This window comes from Littorina saxatilis, unplaced genomic scaffold, assembly GCF_037325665.1.
Source record: "Littorina saxatilis isolate snail1 unplaced genomic scaffold, US_GU_Lsax_2.0 scaffold_845, whole genome shotgun sequence".
NCBI lineage: Eukaryota > Metazoa > Mollusca > Gastropoda > Littorinimorpha > Littorinidae > Littorina > Littorina saxatilis.
Genome location: NW_027129394.1, coordinates 35,951 through 52,869, shown reverse-complemented (window position 1 = coordinate 52,869; position 16,919 = coordinate 35,951). Strand labels below are relative to the sequence as shown.

Here is a 16,919-nt window from a genome sequence, read left to right as displayed (position 1 = left end):
TTTCATAAGGGTCAAAGTGACCTTGACCTTGATCATATGTGACCAAATGTGTCTCATGATGAAAGCATAACATGTGCCCCACATAATTTTTAAGTTTGAAACAGTTATCTTCCATAGTTCAGGGTCAAGGTCACTTCAAAATATGTATACAATCCAACTTTGAAGAGCTCCTGTGACCTTGACCTTGAAGCAAGGTAAAATAAATGGTATCAAAAGATGGGGCTTACTTTGCCCTATATATCATATATAGGTGAGGTATTGAATCTCAAAAACTTCAGAGAAAATGGGAAAAATGTGAAAAATAGCTGTTTCTTAGACAACATTTATGGCCCCTACGACCTTAACCTTGAAGCAAGGTCAAGATGCTATGTATGTTTTTGGGGCCTTGTCATCATACACCATCTTGCCAAATTTGGTACTGATAGACTGAATAGTGTCCAAGAAATATCCAACGTTAAAGTTTTCCGGACGGACGTCCGGGGGGGACGGACGGACGGACGACTCGGGTGAGTACATAGACTCACTTTTGCTTCGCATGTGAGTCAAAAAGGAAAGAACAAACATCGTGTGCACTCAGTATGCCCCCCCCCCCCCCCCCACCCATACCACCACCACTCTTGTGTGATAGAGGGCAGTATAGCCTTCAAACAAACAATCAAACGAACGAACGAACAATACACCAAAACATACTCTTTTACCACTGACCTTTGAGGCAGACTTTCTGGCGCTTAAAGTTGAGCACGGTAAGGTTGGAAGCCGAGAAGATGTTGATGTTCATCTGCATGCGTACATCCACTTCAGCGCTCATCAGACCTGAGCACGGCAAGCTCACTTTGAACACTGAAACAAGGGAAACCATGGTTTAAACATACACTGAAACAAACGCAATCTGTGGTAAAAACATACACTGAAACAAGCGCAAACCATGGTTTAACCATGCACTGAAACAAGCGCAAACTGTGGTTTTAACATACACTGAAACAAACGCAAACTGTGGTTTTAACATACACTGAAACAAGCGCAAACCATGGTTTTTACCATGCACTGAAACAAACGCAATCTGTGGTTTTAACATACACTGACAAAAAGCGCAAACCATGGTTTTAAACACACACTGAAACAAGCACAAACTGTGGTTTTAACATACACTAAAACAAACGCAAACTGCGGTTTAAACATACACTGTCCACGACGCCATTTGGGGGACGTTTTCTGGTGAATCTGACGTTTTGAAGTAAAAGGGACATTTGCTGCCATATGACTGCAGTGTTGTTCCCAACCCTCGGCCTTCCGTCATTGACCCATACTTTTTTCTTTCTTTTTTTATCTGACGCATTGTTCTGAACACTTACCGGTCGACAGTCCAACAGATTTGACATTATGATCTCTCTTTGGCTAAACAGTGAATTGTTATTGTAGCTAGAACATTTGGACCTCCACATATTTTCAGTCCTGGTCCAACTGACCTATTGTCTGGGGACATTGTGGCGATGCAACGATTTATTAAAAAACAAGAAGAGCAAACGCTCGATCGAGTCACTTTCGCAGTTCTGAATATTATATGAGGCATCAGATGGACAGGAAGAAATTGCTATTCACAACACAATGAGTCACGTTCACATAAAATTTGAGCCCGGTCACTTTTATAGTTTCCGAGAAAAGCCCAACGTTAAGTTGTGTGTTGCCGAACAGAAAAGGCTAGTTATCTCCCTTGTTTTTCTGATAACGTTCGTAAAAGGCTACAGATGTAAATACTTTGATGTAAAGAATAATCCTACAAAGTTTCAATCACATCCGATGAACTTTGTCAAAGATATAAAATGTCTAATTTTTCCTTTGACGCTGACCTGTGACCTTGAAAAAGGTCAAAGGTCAACGAAACCATCGTTAAAGTGTAGAGGTCATTGGAGGTCACGACTAAACAAAATATGAGCCCGATCGCTTTGATAGTTTCCGAGAAAAGTCCAACGTTAATGTCTAATTTGTCCTTTGACGCTGACCTGTGACCTTGAAAAAGGTCAAAGGTCAACGAAACCATCGTTAAAGTGTAGAGGTCATTGGAGGTCACGACTAAACAAAATATGAGCCCGATCGCTTTGATAGTTTCCGAGAAAAGTCCAACGTTAAGGTGGTGTCTACGGACGGCCGGCCGGACGGCCGGCCGGACGGCCGGCCGGCCGGACAGACTAACACTGACCGATTACATAGAGTCACTTTTTCTCAAGTGACTCAAAAATGCTCCATACAGTCTATAGCTATGATAATCAATTACATGAATATGAATAGCAGAACCAGCCTGACTCCTTTGTGTTTGAGTGCCGACTCTTCTTTAATATTTTTTCCAGCGCTGTCCGGAACGTACACGTCTAGCAGACAACAAACTATTAAGTTCAGGAAATCGATTCCGTTTCTGTTTGGGTCTTCTTCTTCTTCAGCGTTCGACGATGGCTGTGTCTAGATTCTTTGGCCCGTGATGTTGACGAAGTGGGCTGTCATTTCCAGGTCCTGAGTGCTGCCCCATAGCTTGGTGTGCAGCGATGTCCCTGTGGGCCAGACATGTTTCCTCTCACTGCAGTGGAGTTGGCAGGTCTGCAGGAAGTGGTCCGGTGTCTGGTCCGCCTTTCCACAATGGCACAGGGCCGACTGTCTGATGCCGATCCTTTTTAGGTGGCTGTTTAGTCCACAGTGGCCTGTCCGGAGGCGGAAGACAATGGTCTGCTCGTGACGAGTGAGCTGATGGAGGGCATCTTCGTGTGGATTATATCCATTGTTTTTCTTTTTGAAGGTGGATTTTTGCCTGTTTCGGATTAGGGTCCTGGCTTCACTGTAAGTGAGATCAGAGGGTTGCTGCTCAGTTTTGCTGCCCTCCTTTGCCAGCCGATCCGCCACTTCGTTGCCCACAATCCCCGTGTGTGCGGGGATCCACTGCAGGACAACCGCTGTGGTTTGGGCCAGTGTGTTGATGTTTTGCATCAGGTGTTCCATGGTCGAGTCTGGATTGCCCGAACACAAGGCCTGGAGTGCTGACAAAGAGTCTGAAAGAAAGACAGCTTTCTTGGGACGGGTTTCCCACTGCAGGACTGTCTCTGTGGCTTTGTGGAGTGCCAGAACTTCAGCCTTGTAGTTGGAGCACAATCTCCCTCCGGATGCTGAGACCGAGACTGGGGGCAGGCCTGGTTTCTTGATGAATACGCCACATCCTCCGTTTCTTGTGGCGTCTTCAGCTGATCCGTCGGTAAAGATGTGTGTCCATCTAGCTGCAGGGTAGCGCTTGTCGATCTCTTCCATTGTCAGAGCTTTCAGCACAGCGTCACTCTGGTCTCCCTTCACAGTAATGCCAGGGATGGTGGTTCTGACTTCAGCTTTAAGGGTTTTTGGGGGCCAGTTGGTTGGATCAAGTTTCTCGCACAGTTCGATGTTTGCCGTCAAGATGTCAGCCTGCATGCGTTGCTCTTCCTTGACAAGATGGTTCAAGCTTTTCCGTTTTAGCCTGTTCTTTGTCAGGCTTTTTAGTTTGTCATGCAGGGGGTGGTCTGGTAGCCTCTTCATCTTTTCGGCATGTGCAAGAAGCTTGCTTCGCTGTCGGCTCTCAAGGGGTTCAACTCCAACTGTCTTTTCCATTGCGGCAATAGGAGTAGATTTCATGGCCCCAAGGATTATCCTGAGGCCAAAGTTTTGGACCCGGTCCAGTTTGTTGGTGTGCGTCTTGGCTGCGGTTGCCCAAGCACTTGCCCCATACTCCAGCACTGGGCGAACTGTTCCTGTGTACACAGTCTTCAGTATCTTGGAGTTGGCCCCCCAATGTGTTCCCGAGAGCTTCTTCATCAAGGCAAGCCTCTTGATCCCCCTTTTCTCCATGTCTTCGATCTGGGGCTTCCAAGAGAGACGTGGATCCAGTTTTACCCCGAGAAAAGTGGGAGTCTCAACTTGGGGCAGGGTTCTGTCGCCGAGCTTGATGGTGACTTTCTCTTTGGTGGTGGAGAGGGAGAACACAGTAGCCTGAGTTTTGACTTCGCTGACCTGAAGACCCCAGTCTTCTGTCCACTGGTGTACGTCGTGCACAGCTGTCTGGATCCTGCATGCTGCAGATGTGGCCAGGTCTGCTGTACTCCAGATGGCAAGATCATCTGCGTGCAGAGTGTTGGAGACATGGCGGGGGAGAACAGTGGTGATGTTGTTGATGTACAGGAGAAAGAGAGTTGGTGATATAACGCCTCCCTGGGGAACTCCTTCTCTCATCTTCACACTGTGGCTCAAGTGTCCGTCCAACTTGACTCTTGCTGATCGTTCATGCAGGAAGCCCCGGATCCATCTGAACATCCTTCCAGAAACCCCGCTCTCAAGCACCTTCAGCAGAAGGCCCTCTCTCCACACTTTGTCAAAAGCCTTCGTCAGGTCAAAGAACACGGCGACCACTTTTTTCTTTTCCTGGAACGCATTTTCTATGTCTTGGGCAATGAGGGCTAGCTGGTCTTCTGTGCTTCTGTGCCTTCTGTATCCAGTTTGTGTTGGTGACAGAATGTTACGGTCTTCAAGAAAGTAAAGGAGCCTTCTGTTGATCACTCTCTCCAAGAGTTTGCCCAGGCAGCTGAGGAGACTGATTGGTCGGTAGCTGTTTGGGTTCTTCTTTTCTTTTCCCTTCTTGTGGATAGGGATGATGGTTGCCTTCTTCCATATGGCTGGAACACTGCCGGTTTTCCATGACTCATTGAAGAGTTTCAGTAGTGTTCTTTTGGCAAGAGGTCCGAGGTGTTTTAGCATTTCATTGGTGACACCATCCGGTCCGGGTGCTTTTTTGGGTTTAAGCTGTTTGATGGCGGCTTCAATTTCATTCATGCTGATGGCTTCTTGCATGCATCTATCCGTTGGTCTCTGGTTCTGCCGCTCCTGTATTTGTGTTCTGGCCAGTCTTGTCCGTTCTCGTGGAAGCTTGACACTGCTCTCATGTTGGTAGTGATGTGCCAGGTGGTTGGCTGCTTTCTTTTGTGTGAGGAGTTCCCCGTCTGACTCTAGGACAGTTTGCCGACGTTCTGGGTTGTCTTCGTTCAGCAGCTTGGTGAGCTTCCACAGCCTGTTTGTGTCTTTTTCCAGGTTTAGGGAAGAGGTTTTTTCATGCCATGCTGCGCGAGTTTGTTGAAGCTTCTGGCGTGTGTATTCTGCTTTGGCTTTGTTGTGAGAGGCTGTATTCTGGTCTGTAGGGGACTGTTCCATGTTCTCTCTGAGTTCGGTGACGGTGTTGTGGAGTTGTTGGAGCTCGTTGTTCCAACCAGGGGTGTAGGTCTTCCTTCTGCCTCTAGGTATTGAGTCCTTTGCTGCTTTCAGGATGGCTGCAGTGAAGAACTCTACTTTGCTGTTTAGGTGATGTTGCCCGAAGTTGAGATTTTTGCAGTTTGTTTCTGCTTTGCTTTGGAAGTTTGTCCAATTTGCTTTTTTGTAGTTCCAGCTTGGGCACTGCTTTCTGCTGGAAGGCCTAGAGTCTTGCTCAATGTGGAGGGTGACAGGTTTGTGGTCGCTTCCTCCTAGCTGTTGTTCCACCTGTCGTCGCGTGACTTTGGCTACATCGTCCGTTGCGATGGCAAGGTCTGGGCAGCTTGTTGTTCGCCACGCCCTGGAGTAGTAGGTGTGGGGGTCATCAGGGTGGTTGATGAGCACCATCTGATTGGTGATAATCCAGTCTTCCACCTCTTCGCCTTTGTGGTCAAGATTCGGGTAGCCCCAACTGGGAGAGTGGCTGTTGAAATCTCCAACAATTATCCACCTTTCTCTTTCAGGCTGAAGAGCTTGGAGTCGGACCTGTTTTGGTGGTGGGGAGTAGATGTTGAAAATGGACAATGGTTTGCTTTCTAGCAGAAGTTTAATTCCAAGGACTTCTGTGTCTTCGCCTGCAGAGTAGATTTCCGCCGCTGGATGGGTGTTCTTTACCAGGGTGAGAAGTCCTCCTTTTGGCCCATTATCTCGGTCTCTTCTAAAGGTCTCGTAGCCTCTGATGGAGAAGCGATGATTTGGGTTGAGATGAGTCTCCTGTATACAGCAGACATCGATGTTTTGGTTCTTGAGGAAGTTTTGGAGCTCGAGTTTCTTGGCTCGGACTCCCTCAGCATTCCACTGACAGATCTTGAGGTTATAGCCGGTCGCTTTACTCTGCCCCGTACCAGCTACATGATGGGGGTCAGAGATACCAGTCGCTGAGGGTGGGCCCCTTTGAGGCTGGGGGCCCGGCACCGTCTCTGCCTGGCTGCCCACAGAGACGACACCATCACGTTTCAATGATGTAGACACAACCATATTTGTCGGTGATGCGTAGACACTCGGTTCTCACCTCACCCTGAAGGTCAGTGTCTTCCGTCTTCGGTAGGCCTTCGTGGGTGTGATTTTGGACTTTTCCTTGTCCTAGACAAGTTTCCTCACACGGTTATCGGCCCTCATCTGGCCGGGTTTGACTTCCGAGTGTCCTTCTCCTAGGAAAGCTGCCTATCAGGGCTGACGAGTCTTTCCAACCCGGCGCTTGTGAAAGCAGCAAAAACATGGGGCATCTTCATCCGCTAAAACAGCCGTTGGGAGCTCCTCGTCCGCCTGTTTTACCGTTGGGATGTGAGACTAAGGGTCCTCTTCCGCCTTCACAGCCGTTGGGAGTACACTCTCCTCGTCCGCCTGGTCAGCCGTTGGGACGTAGAGTCTTTGTAGGTAACCCATACCTGGGGGTTTGGTTCATGGGCGCCAGGGCGTGTCCACGCACCGGTGGGCCTGCACTGCCGCATGTTCGGGGCCAAACCTCCTCCGCGCCCTTGCAATTCTGCCTGGGGACATAAGGCCCCCAGTTACCACCCAACACCTCGTGGAGGGTTGCTTTAAAGCTTGCATAGGACTTGTTGTGGAGAGGCTTACTGGCAGGGAGAGACTTACGCAAGGCTGCTCTCTTTTTCGCCGGTGCTGCAAGCAGCTTGGCTAGCCGGCGGTGAAGGCTGAAAGCGGGATGTGACAAGCACATGTATGTATGCCAACACGCTGCGGGCGCATCACACAACCATTCGTTGGGCTCTGTTTGGGTCGAAAAGTAAGACAAAGCAAAGGTAAACACGGAGAACACGAAACACTGCTAACAGAAGATAGTTTTGGCCAACAAAAAAAAAATAGGTCTGTTTACGGTAACCCGACCGACCCTATTTTTTTCGCGCGACCCTAGCCTTTGTTTTGGCATTTGGGAAAAAAAAATAATAAAAATAACGTAAAAATATGGTTTTTTTGAAGAAAAAAAAAATCCCGACTTACCGACCCTATTTTTTTGGCCTATGTTACCGTAAACAGACCTCTTTTTTTGTGTGCCTTAATTAAGGTTCTAACACTACTTCAAGGTATTTCAGGTGTGTGGTGTCAATATTCATAACCGACTTCCGAACTACGTACCTCTTGAGGCGATTTGAGAAAGTTTGGAGCGGGAAATAACCTTCATACAAGAAGTTTAGATTATGATTTAAACTTTCCCGTTCCATTTGACACGCAATTTTGAACAAGTTTTGAGAATATCAACAAGATAATAGATTCCCAGAAAGACAAATATATACTGGTCATGTCATTTGTGACACGGACATGAAAACGTCATCTTTTGTCATTGTCTCACACTATAACATAATACAGTATTGTTCCCAAGCCGCCGTCTTCGGTCATTGACGCATACTATTTTGATCTGACGCATTATTCTGACCCCTGCCGTCCGAGAGTTTTGACATGCCTGAGCTCTTCTGATCACCATGCAACCTTCTTGCCATGCGGACAAAGCTAGGACATTAGGACCTATTGACCCCTGGGGCTTGAAACAACACTACATTATATACTGACCTGATGGCTGATTCGGCACCACCCCACTGAGACTGATGTCCGGCTCTGGTGTCCGCATGGCGCGAGGGTTGGACACGCTGAAGTTCATCGTGTAGAACATCTGCAACACACAGTCACACCAGTTATGACAACGATCAAAACACGAGTGTAACACACACACACACACACACACACACACAAACACACACACACGCACGCACACACACATACACACACACACGCACGCACACACACATACACACACACAGACGCACGCACACACGCACGCACACACACACACACACACACACACACACACACACAATCAGAGGGACCGCTTACCAAAACAAGAAGGGCAAAGCCCATACGACTCACATGCATGACCTTGACCTATACATGACCTTGACCTTCAAATAACTAAACCTAGCAATGACATCATACACTAAGAACTGCTTTACACATTTTTCCTACCAAAATACATGTGACCTTGACCCAAGGTCAAGGTCATCCAAGGTCATGCAACACAAAGCTGTTAATTCAAGACATAGGAAGTACAATGGTGCTTATTGGCTCTTTCTACCATGAGATATGGTCACTTTTAGCGGTTCACTACCTTTTTTTTTTTGGTCACATTTCATAAGGGTCAAAGTGACCTTGACCTTGATCATATGTGACCAAATGTGTCTCATGATGTAAGCATAACATGTGCCCCACATAATTTTTAAGTTTGAAACAGTTATCTTCCATAGTTCAGGGTCAAGGTCACTTCAAAATATGTATACAATCCAACTTTGAAGAGCTCCTGTGACCTTGACCTTGAAGCAAGGTAAACCAAACTGGTATCAAAAGATGGGGCTTACTTTGCCCTATATATCATATATAGGTGAGGTATTGAATCTCAAAAACTTCAGAGAAAATGTGAAAAATAGCTGTTTTTTAGGCAACATTTATGGCCCCTGCGACCTTGACCTTGAAGCAAGGTCAAGATGCTATGTATGTTTTTTGGGGCCTTGTCATCATACACCATCTTGCCAAATTTGGTACTGATAGACTGAATAGTGTCCAAGAAATATCCAACGTTAAAGTTTTCCGGACGGCCGGACGTCCGGCCGGACGGACGGACGGACGGACGACTCGGGTGAGTACATAGACTCACTTTTGCTTCGCATGTGAGTCAAAAACCTTCAAAAGCAACAAATAAAATGTTTTATTGTCTTTTACATCATGATTTTAAGTCTAACTACTCAACCATTTTCCAAACGGTCAAAACGAATGCATCATCCAATTCCATTGTGCTAACTCTCGTTTTCGGTGACCAACGTTTGACACAATGTCACTGTTATAACTAAGCATAGTCACAAAAATAATGCCCCTCTTTGTAGCTAGAAAGCTGTGTCCCTCATTTTGCATGTATTACTTTTACATGCTGCATGCGCTTCCTGAGTTTTTGTGAATGATAACAATTCATCTGTTTGACACTGCACAACTGCCTCCAATGTATTCCACATCAGAAGATTTAAGCGATAAGCCTGGCATTCTTCGGATCATAAACCTGTCAAATAGACAGCAAAAGCTGGAACCAAATATTTGTGAAATGCCCTTTTTTCCCAGAAAGACAACGGGTTTGTCTGAGTACAGACATTAGCCATAAGCATGTCTTCAAGCTATAAAGAGAACTGCAAGTGCAAACGATTCCGAAGCTCGTACTGAAACAGAAATTTTACGCGAGCTCACAAACTCTCATGCATTTAAAGAGGCGCATGAGCAGGAAGAGACATTCAATGGAAGTGTGAGGGCAAACGTAGTGAGAGAAAAACACACATAAAGCAAATAGATACAAGGGAGTCGGGTGGAGAGCCAAAAAGAAAAATATGTCTGTTTCCGGTAACATCGCCGAAAAAAATAGGGTCGGTCGGTCAGTCGGTCTTTTTTTAAAATTTATTTTATTTTTGTTTTAACCTTTTTCTTAAGTTTTGTTAACGTCTTTTTACGTGTTTTTTTTTAATTTTATTTTTAATTTTTATAAAACGCTTCCTTAGTTTACTTACAATTATTTAGCACATGTTTTTGACCTAGATATATATTGAAACTAAAGAAAGTATACTTGACCGTGTGTGTGTGCGAAAAGCGAAAAAAAACCTTTAGGGTCGGCGCTTAAAAATAGGGTCGGTCGGGTTACCGGAAACAGACATATTTTTCTTTTTGGCCTTTCCTCTAACCATCCCCTACCCCTTTAACCTCTTTCATCCACCCAACCCCTTCAACCTCAAATGTCAAAAAACGTGTATCACGTGCAAAGCCGTTACCTGCGGGTTGTCGCGCAGACTCTGCCAGGTGAAGAAGATCTCCTCGATGTTGGCGTTGATGGGCATGTTGAAAGACAGCGCGTAGTTGTTGATGATGCCCTCGCGGACATAGTACAGCTCGCTTCTGATGCCTGCAACACACAAAAAGTGCACACAAACACTGTTAAAACGGTTTAATGCATCACAAGCCAAAAATAAATTTTAAAAATCAAATAATAAAAATATAAAATAAATTAAAAACTGAAGAAGAGAAGAAGCAAGCTAATTCACATTGCTCGTCAATGCGCCTCCGACGAAGAAACAAAAGGGGACAGTACGGCTCGGTCTTTATTTCCTGCACCGGACGAAAACACACACAAAAGTGTTAAATTACATTCAGACCCTTTCTCTTCAGCGCACGTCAGACAAAAAAAAAGGTTCAACTTCAAGATGCAGATGAAACGTAGTGACTGTTAGCGTATCACACAATAATTACCCTATCGTCGGGTATTTAACTTCAGCCACTTGACAGTAGCTACTCAATGTTTTTGAATAGATGATTATTACTTACTCGGTTTTCTGTCCCCTGCATCTGTGTGTGTGTGTGTGTGTGTGTGTGTGTGTGTGTGTGTGTGTGTGTGTGTGTGTGTGTGTGTGTGTGTGTGTGTGTGTGTGTGTGTGTGTGTGTGTGTGTGTGTGTGTGTGTGTTAGTCTCTCTCTCTCTCTGTCTCTCTATCTATCTCTCTAAATATATGATACCTTGTCTTTACCCTCTCGCCTTAATTACCAACATTTACTACACCTGTCTACATTTTTCTGTGATTGTATATGTCTGTTTATTTGTTTGTTTGTCAGACATATATTTGACATGTTTTTTTATTGCATAATTTATGGCATGTTTGTCCGTTTGTTTTTCTGTGCTATTTATTTGTTTGTTTCCTTATCTATTCAACATTTATTTCACGTACTTTTTGGCTTGTCCGTTCGTTGTCTTTCTAACTTAGTCTGTATTTTTTATTCTGATTGCTCGGAGTATTTTTATTATTCTTGTCTGTATTATTTTGAGCGTACATTACATGTTTTCTTTGTCTATAAAGGACAGGCTGAAGGACATGGTATTGTGCCTTAAACCTTTTCAGTATCGTTGTAAAAAAAAAGTTCAGTCAGCCAGCCATTCAGTCCTCCCAACCCTACCGCCCCCCCCCCCCCCTTTTCCCCCGTCATGTTGTTAAAGCACGTCCTATATTACGATCCACTTTGGTAAATAAAACTTCATGCTTAAAATATATGATATATATGAAGAAAAATCACCGCGTTAGAACATAGCTGCTGTGCAGTGGAGAGAGAACGACGAGATACACGAGTGATGGGATTTCCATGGGGCCAGCCCAGCGTATGATAAACATCCACCATATTTCAAGCGTGGAAGATGACGAAAACACGAATGTACACTATGCCCTGAATTTATGAGAACGCAGAACGTGCTGTTCGCGTGCATGTTGCTCTCAAAACAGGAGTTTTGTTTCTTTTTGTCGTCTAAAACTGACACCATCTGGCTTTCTGCAGCTGCACCCGGTTAATGTGTTTTATGTGCGTTTGACGCGAGGCGGATGGAAGGGTTGTTTTATCAGGAATTATCCGGGACATAAAACGTTTGGTTAGTTCGAAAGGTCTGGAATATTACATGAGTATATCGAGCTAAGAATTACATGAAAATAGAAGAAAACGGACTTTTGGGGGAGCATGACCCTTTGACAAATACCGCTTCGTTTCCTTATCAACCAAACAAGTTGAAAAATAACCGGAACTGACAATACCCAGCAAAGCAATAAACAATAAAGCAAATAAAATAAAAAAAGATGCTAGGACAGGGACATCATGAACAAGTTTTCCTTCAGTAAGGCTCTAGGTCAATCCTATATATATCATAGTCTGCCTGGAGAAAAAGCTGTCTTCTTAGCACATGTACTCCAAATACTCGCATAATGTTGCTCACTATGTCGTCAGAATGATACATTTAAAGCGACAGAATAATATAAGATGTTTGATGGGTTGTTGACAGCCCAGCTTTTTTGTCGGTCCGATATATGCTATATCGTCTTTTGTTTCATATTTATTGACCAAGGCCGAAACAAAAGTCGATATGCCCCCCGAGGACCGACAAAAAAAGCTGGTCTGTCAACCAACCACCAAACATCGTTTTTGTCATCATTTTGGTAGTGAGAAAATAAGTGCACAATCAACCCAGGGAGCCATGCGTTGAAACACGGGTTCCGTGCTGATAACCACACGAGTCCCGGTTTGATAACCACTGGCAATCAAAGCTGGCGTGTGAAAGCAACTTTCTGTGTTTTTGAGTTTATTAAATGTTGGGATGAATATGTCAGATTTGAGGATGCACAGTTCTGTAGCTTCATCTCGGTATTCCACCCCCTCGGCTTTCTGTTGAAAAAATAAGCTGAGTGATCGAATGTGGAAGCTACGTTTGGTCAAAGGTCACAGAAGATTTGCGTCGTGCAGCGAAGGAAAGAATCGCGATCTTATTACCGACTCAGTACCTCTTTGTTTTTCATTAGACCTGTCATTCTGCTTGCTCGGCTTTGTTAGATGTTTGCATATCTTGTTGCTATTTTCTTTGCTTTTATTATTGTTTGTTATTTGTGCTTCGTTTATCGATACAACGTCTTGTGCACGGGTCAAAATGTGTGTGTCAGAGGTCGTTTTACTTGAACTCGTTCGGAGTATCGAAACACAGATACACGCACTCCATGACTCTGTAAGAAGACAAAACATATCGCTAGGTTCCATTTGTTTTTGATGAATGTATGACCTTTCATGAAGTAGTTTTGTTTTTTGTTTACTTTTGCCAGTTTGCCAGTTCGTTTTTGGAACTTTGCAAAGCAGTGTCGTGTCGTCTGTTAAGGTTTGGGGAAACACCAATGAAAAGAGCCGAAGAATCCCCGAGCGTTTCTATTGGGTTTGCTTTTGATTATCCATGTATAACCTGCTTCCTGCAACAATGGTAACCGAGGATTTATTGCCTGGGGTACGTGAGATTTATTTCCCAGGTGCTTGTGAATGAAAACTCGTGAAAATGATGACAACACTTCTTCTCCGCCATTGTAATAGCAATATCTATGACATATGTATAACAATGACCTATAAATCTGTATTAATCTTAGTCGGTAAGCAGTGAAATCGTTATGAAGTTATAACAGTGAAAGGATGCCATATTTGTATTAAATTTCAAAAGGTTACAAAATCTGCAAAATTAAATTTCCGTAAGCAGACCCGACCGGTTAACGATATATAATTATATGGTTTACACTCTTTTCAGATCTCAAAGTATCTTCCGTTAACGATCATGCAAGCGAAGAAGTAAACAAAGGAAACATCTTCTTCACTGAATTCTCGTTTGGAAAGACTGACGTATATGGCACGTAAATCTATGAAAAACGCCGTCCGTAATTTGAGTTGCCGAAAGAAACCATCAAAACAACTCAAAATGGTGGCAAGGTCCATTGCTTTGGCAATGAATGTGTTTCAAGCGTGCCAGATGGCCAAAACACGTTGTCGGTAAATTTATGGGTACATGAAACATGCTTAGCCGTGCGCGCAAGCCTCTTCTTTGGGGTCAATATTTTAAACATTCATTTTCTTTCACTGACTGCAACGCTTGAATGTCCCCGACGCAGCTTGTGTCACGCGGTGCGAGTGTACTGCTTTCAGGCGCATTTTGAATTACGCAGTGATTGTACTAGGCGTTTTGTAAACCGGTATTAATCAAAACTTCAGAATTCCATCAAACAAGAACCGGTCACGTGGGCCACGAACCAAAAGTGGGTGCCAAACAAACGAGAGAGAACAAAGCGCAGGGTCTGATTGGTTGAAATCACAACACATCTCAATTTCAACCAATCCAACACTGCGGGTGGCTCCTGTTTGGGTGGTAACTTTCTCGCGCACCCAGGTCACGACAACCCGCAGTCAAACCCTTTGTTGTAACTAGCTAAACAAAACTTTCAAATGCAATCAAAACCAGTATAACTGGCCATTTGGCAGTTTCTGCTCTGGTATTTTGAAACAATTAGCGGTAACTAACGGACATTTCCAGTCCAACGTGAACACTAATTACATCATTGGAAACCAACGACTGGGTGAAAACTGGCTCAAACACGTGGTCGATGACGTCACTCATGTCCCATTTCCTCGGCGCCTGCTGCAGTTCATACAACTCCATCCGAAACAACAAGACGTCGATGCAGTTTTAGGGGTACCGGAAATGTCTCGATTCCACCCAGACAACCACGTCGAAGAGAACCGGGTGGCGCAAAGGAGACCCTGGAGCATACCCGGGTAGACAACAAGGCGGGTACGGGTGGGGTGAGAAATACCGAGGTCTTTGGGTCTTTACGAGTACGTACTCCTCAGAACACAAGGGAGAGAGAATAGAGTGCAGCTGAAGGAGCAGTCTCAGAGGACTAGAAAGCGTCGGACAAGTTATGACAAACGGGACGCATTTTCCACTTGTCTGCATGCAACAACACACAAGCTGGAAAGCAGAAGAGAAGAACAGAGAGGGCGGTGGGGCGGACTGACATATCTTATTTTGCTTCGCTCTCATCAAAGCCTTTGCCCGCGCTTTTTTCTCTTCCATTTCTGTTGTAAATGCTGTAACTGTTTAGACGAAAACGACAAACTGAGCGTTTGCCACACTTTCTTGCCTACCCCACCACCCACCTTAAAATTCTGGCATCGATTTGACAGAAAAGACACACAGTTGAACAGAAGGAGCAGCAGGTTTTGTTGTCTCTTTTACCTCCTTTCCTTTCGTAAGGCTTTACAACAGATAGTCTCGGCCTTCACAACTCTGTTACTTCACCCTAACTAAAACGCGAAAACGTCCAGTATTATAGCATGACCCCGCATTATAGCATAATGGTTTTGGCCATAAGAGGCACTTGATCATGCGGACGATATGCCTTTTGAAGGTACGTTCCTTCTCGTGTACCACTGACTTCGACATATAACTTACAGTTACATGTTATGTACTACCAAAGGTCTGGCCATGCTTTTACATGGGATACAAGCATCCTTCAGCCTAGACACAATATCATACCAACAATCAACGTCGTGGCTGATTCCTGTGCAGTCAGAGTGCGATGGCCGAGTGGTAACGCACTTGCGCTCGGAAGCGAGAGGTTGCGAGTTCGACCCTGGGTCAGGGCGTTAGCAATTTTCTCCCCCCTTTCCTAACCTAGGTGGTGGGTTCAAGTGCTAGTCTTTCGGATGAGACGAAAAACCGAGGTCCCTTCGTGTACACTACATTGGGGTGTGCACGTTAAAGATCCCACGATTGACAAAAGGGTCTTTCCTGGCAAAATTGTATAGGCATAGATAAAAATGTCCACCAAAATACCCGTGTGACTTGGAATAATAGGCCGTGAAAAGTAGGATATGCGCCGAAATGGCTGCGATCTGCTGGCCGATGTGAATGCGTGATGTATTGTGTAAAAAAAAGTCCATCTCACACGGCATAAATAAATCCCTGCGCCTTGAATATGTGCGCAATATAAATTGCATTAAAAAAAAATTAAAAAAATTAAAAAATACCTGCGCTTAGAACTGTACCCACGGAATACGCGCGATATAAGCCTCATATTGATTGATTGATTGATTGAGTTTTTGTTGCTGAATAAATTTCATGATTGACACTAATATCAATCTGCTAAAACGTACTAACCAATGAAATTCCCAGTCTGCACAGAATGAAGTTATGCCGCTAAATTACTGGTACGTGTACCAGTGAAAGGATGCTTTAACACCATCTGAAAACCTGGTCAGATATCATGTGGTGGTGAACATGACTGTGACCGCGGAAAGAACGATACGTGTCAAGTTCTACCTACATCTACAAGCCCTCCTTATTCTAACAGTCACACACACACACACACATACACACACACACACACACACCTCCCCCTTCCCCCCTCCCACTTGATTCCCCACCCACCACTTCTCCTTATTCCTGGCATCGATTTCACTGGGTTGAAAAAAAGCAAGGGGGGAAAAAACGAAGAAAAGAAAAAACCACCGAGGAAGCAGCAGGTTTCTCTTTTCAGTCCTTCACACTGGATAGTGCCAGCCCTTCACAACTCGATCTTCACTCGGCTTCGTGTTTATTTGATTTCAGTTCTCAAGGGGCCTTCGTTGAGAGAATGAGCGAGTCGAAACAGCGCTTGGGGTGAATGAGGGGCGAAGGCTGAGTAAAGAAGACGATCAAGATGAGGTGAAGACGAAGTGGGGTGGAAGGAGAAATTGTCGGAAGACGTTCAGTGTGTGTGTGTGTGTGTGTGTGGGTGTGGGGGGGGGGGGGGGGGGGGGGTTCGTAGAGACAATTACCATTAAACAAATTTATTTAAACGGAGAAGCCAGAAAAACAAGATGGAGAGAACGGTGAGAGAGGGAGATGGTAAGGAACCAAACACATTCACACACACACACACACACACACACACACACACACACACACACACACACACACACACACACACACACACACACGACAGAAGAATTTCCGTACAATGAATCAACCTATACCAACCTACCCAATTTCCAATGATTAAATGAATGAATAAATCAATTAACCAGTCCAGCCAGTCCGTCAATAACAGACCAGTCTTTCAACATATTTTCTACATGATCATAAATAAGGATCGTAAGCAGGTCAAATGTGCTGATGTAAATCAGTGAGAAGAAACTGTGCGATATCAATGATTGAAACTTCATTTTAGAGCAAAGAAATCATGCCAATGAACG

The 16,919-nt window shown here is 44.7% G+C and overlaps 1 protein-coding gene across 1 annotated transcript; it reads right to left on the bottom strand.

Annotated features, from left to right (window-relative positions):
* Window positions 1–670: 670 nt before the first annotated feature.
* Window positions 671–13,835, bottom strand: LOC138957658 (tyrosine-protein kinase RYK-like). The gene is made up of 4 exons (XM_070328734.1): window positions 13,769–13,835; window positions 10,122–10,252; window positions 7,837–7,936; window positions 671–840 (listed from the first exon to the last, which is right to left on the bottom strand). The coding sequence occupies exons 1-4, from the start codon at window positions 13,833–13,835 to the stop codon at window positions 695–697; spliced, it is 444 nt and encodes a 147-aa protein (XP_070184835.1). The 3' UTR covers window positions 671–694.
* Window positions 13,836–16,919: the final 3,084 nt, after the last annotated feature.

Excerpts from the sequence above, each read along its gene's own strand:
- LOC138957658 (XM_070328734.1), bottom strand. The coding sequence starts at position 13,835 with ATGCGCCTGAAAGCAGTACACTCGCACCGCGTGACACAAGCTGCGTCG. Across the intron at positions 10,253-13,768 it reads GGGGACATTCAAGCGTTGCA|GCATCAGAAGCGAGCTGTAC; the intron begins GTCAGTGAAAGA and ends TGTGTGTTGCAG. Across the intron at positions 7,937-10,121 it reads GTCTGCGCGACAACCCGCAG|ATGTTCTACACGATGAACTT; the intron begins GTAACGGCTTTG and ends TGTGTGTTGCAG.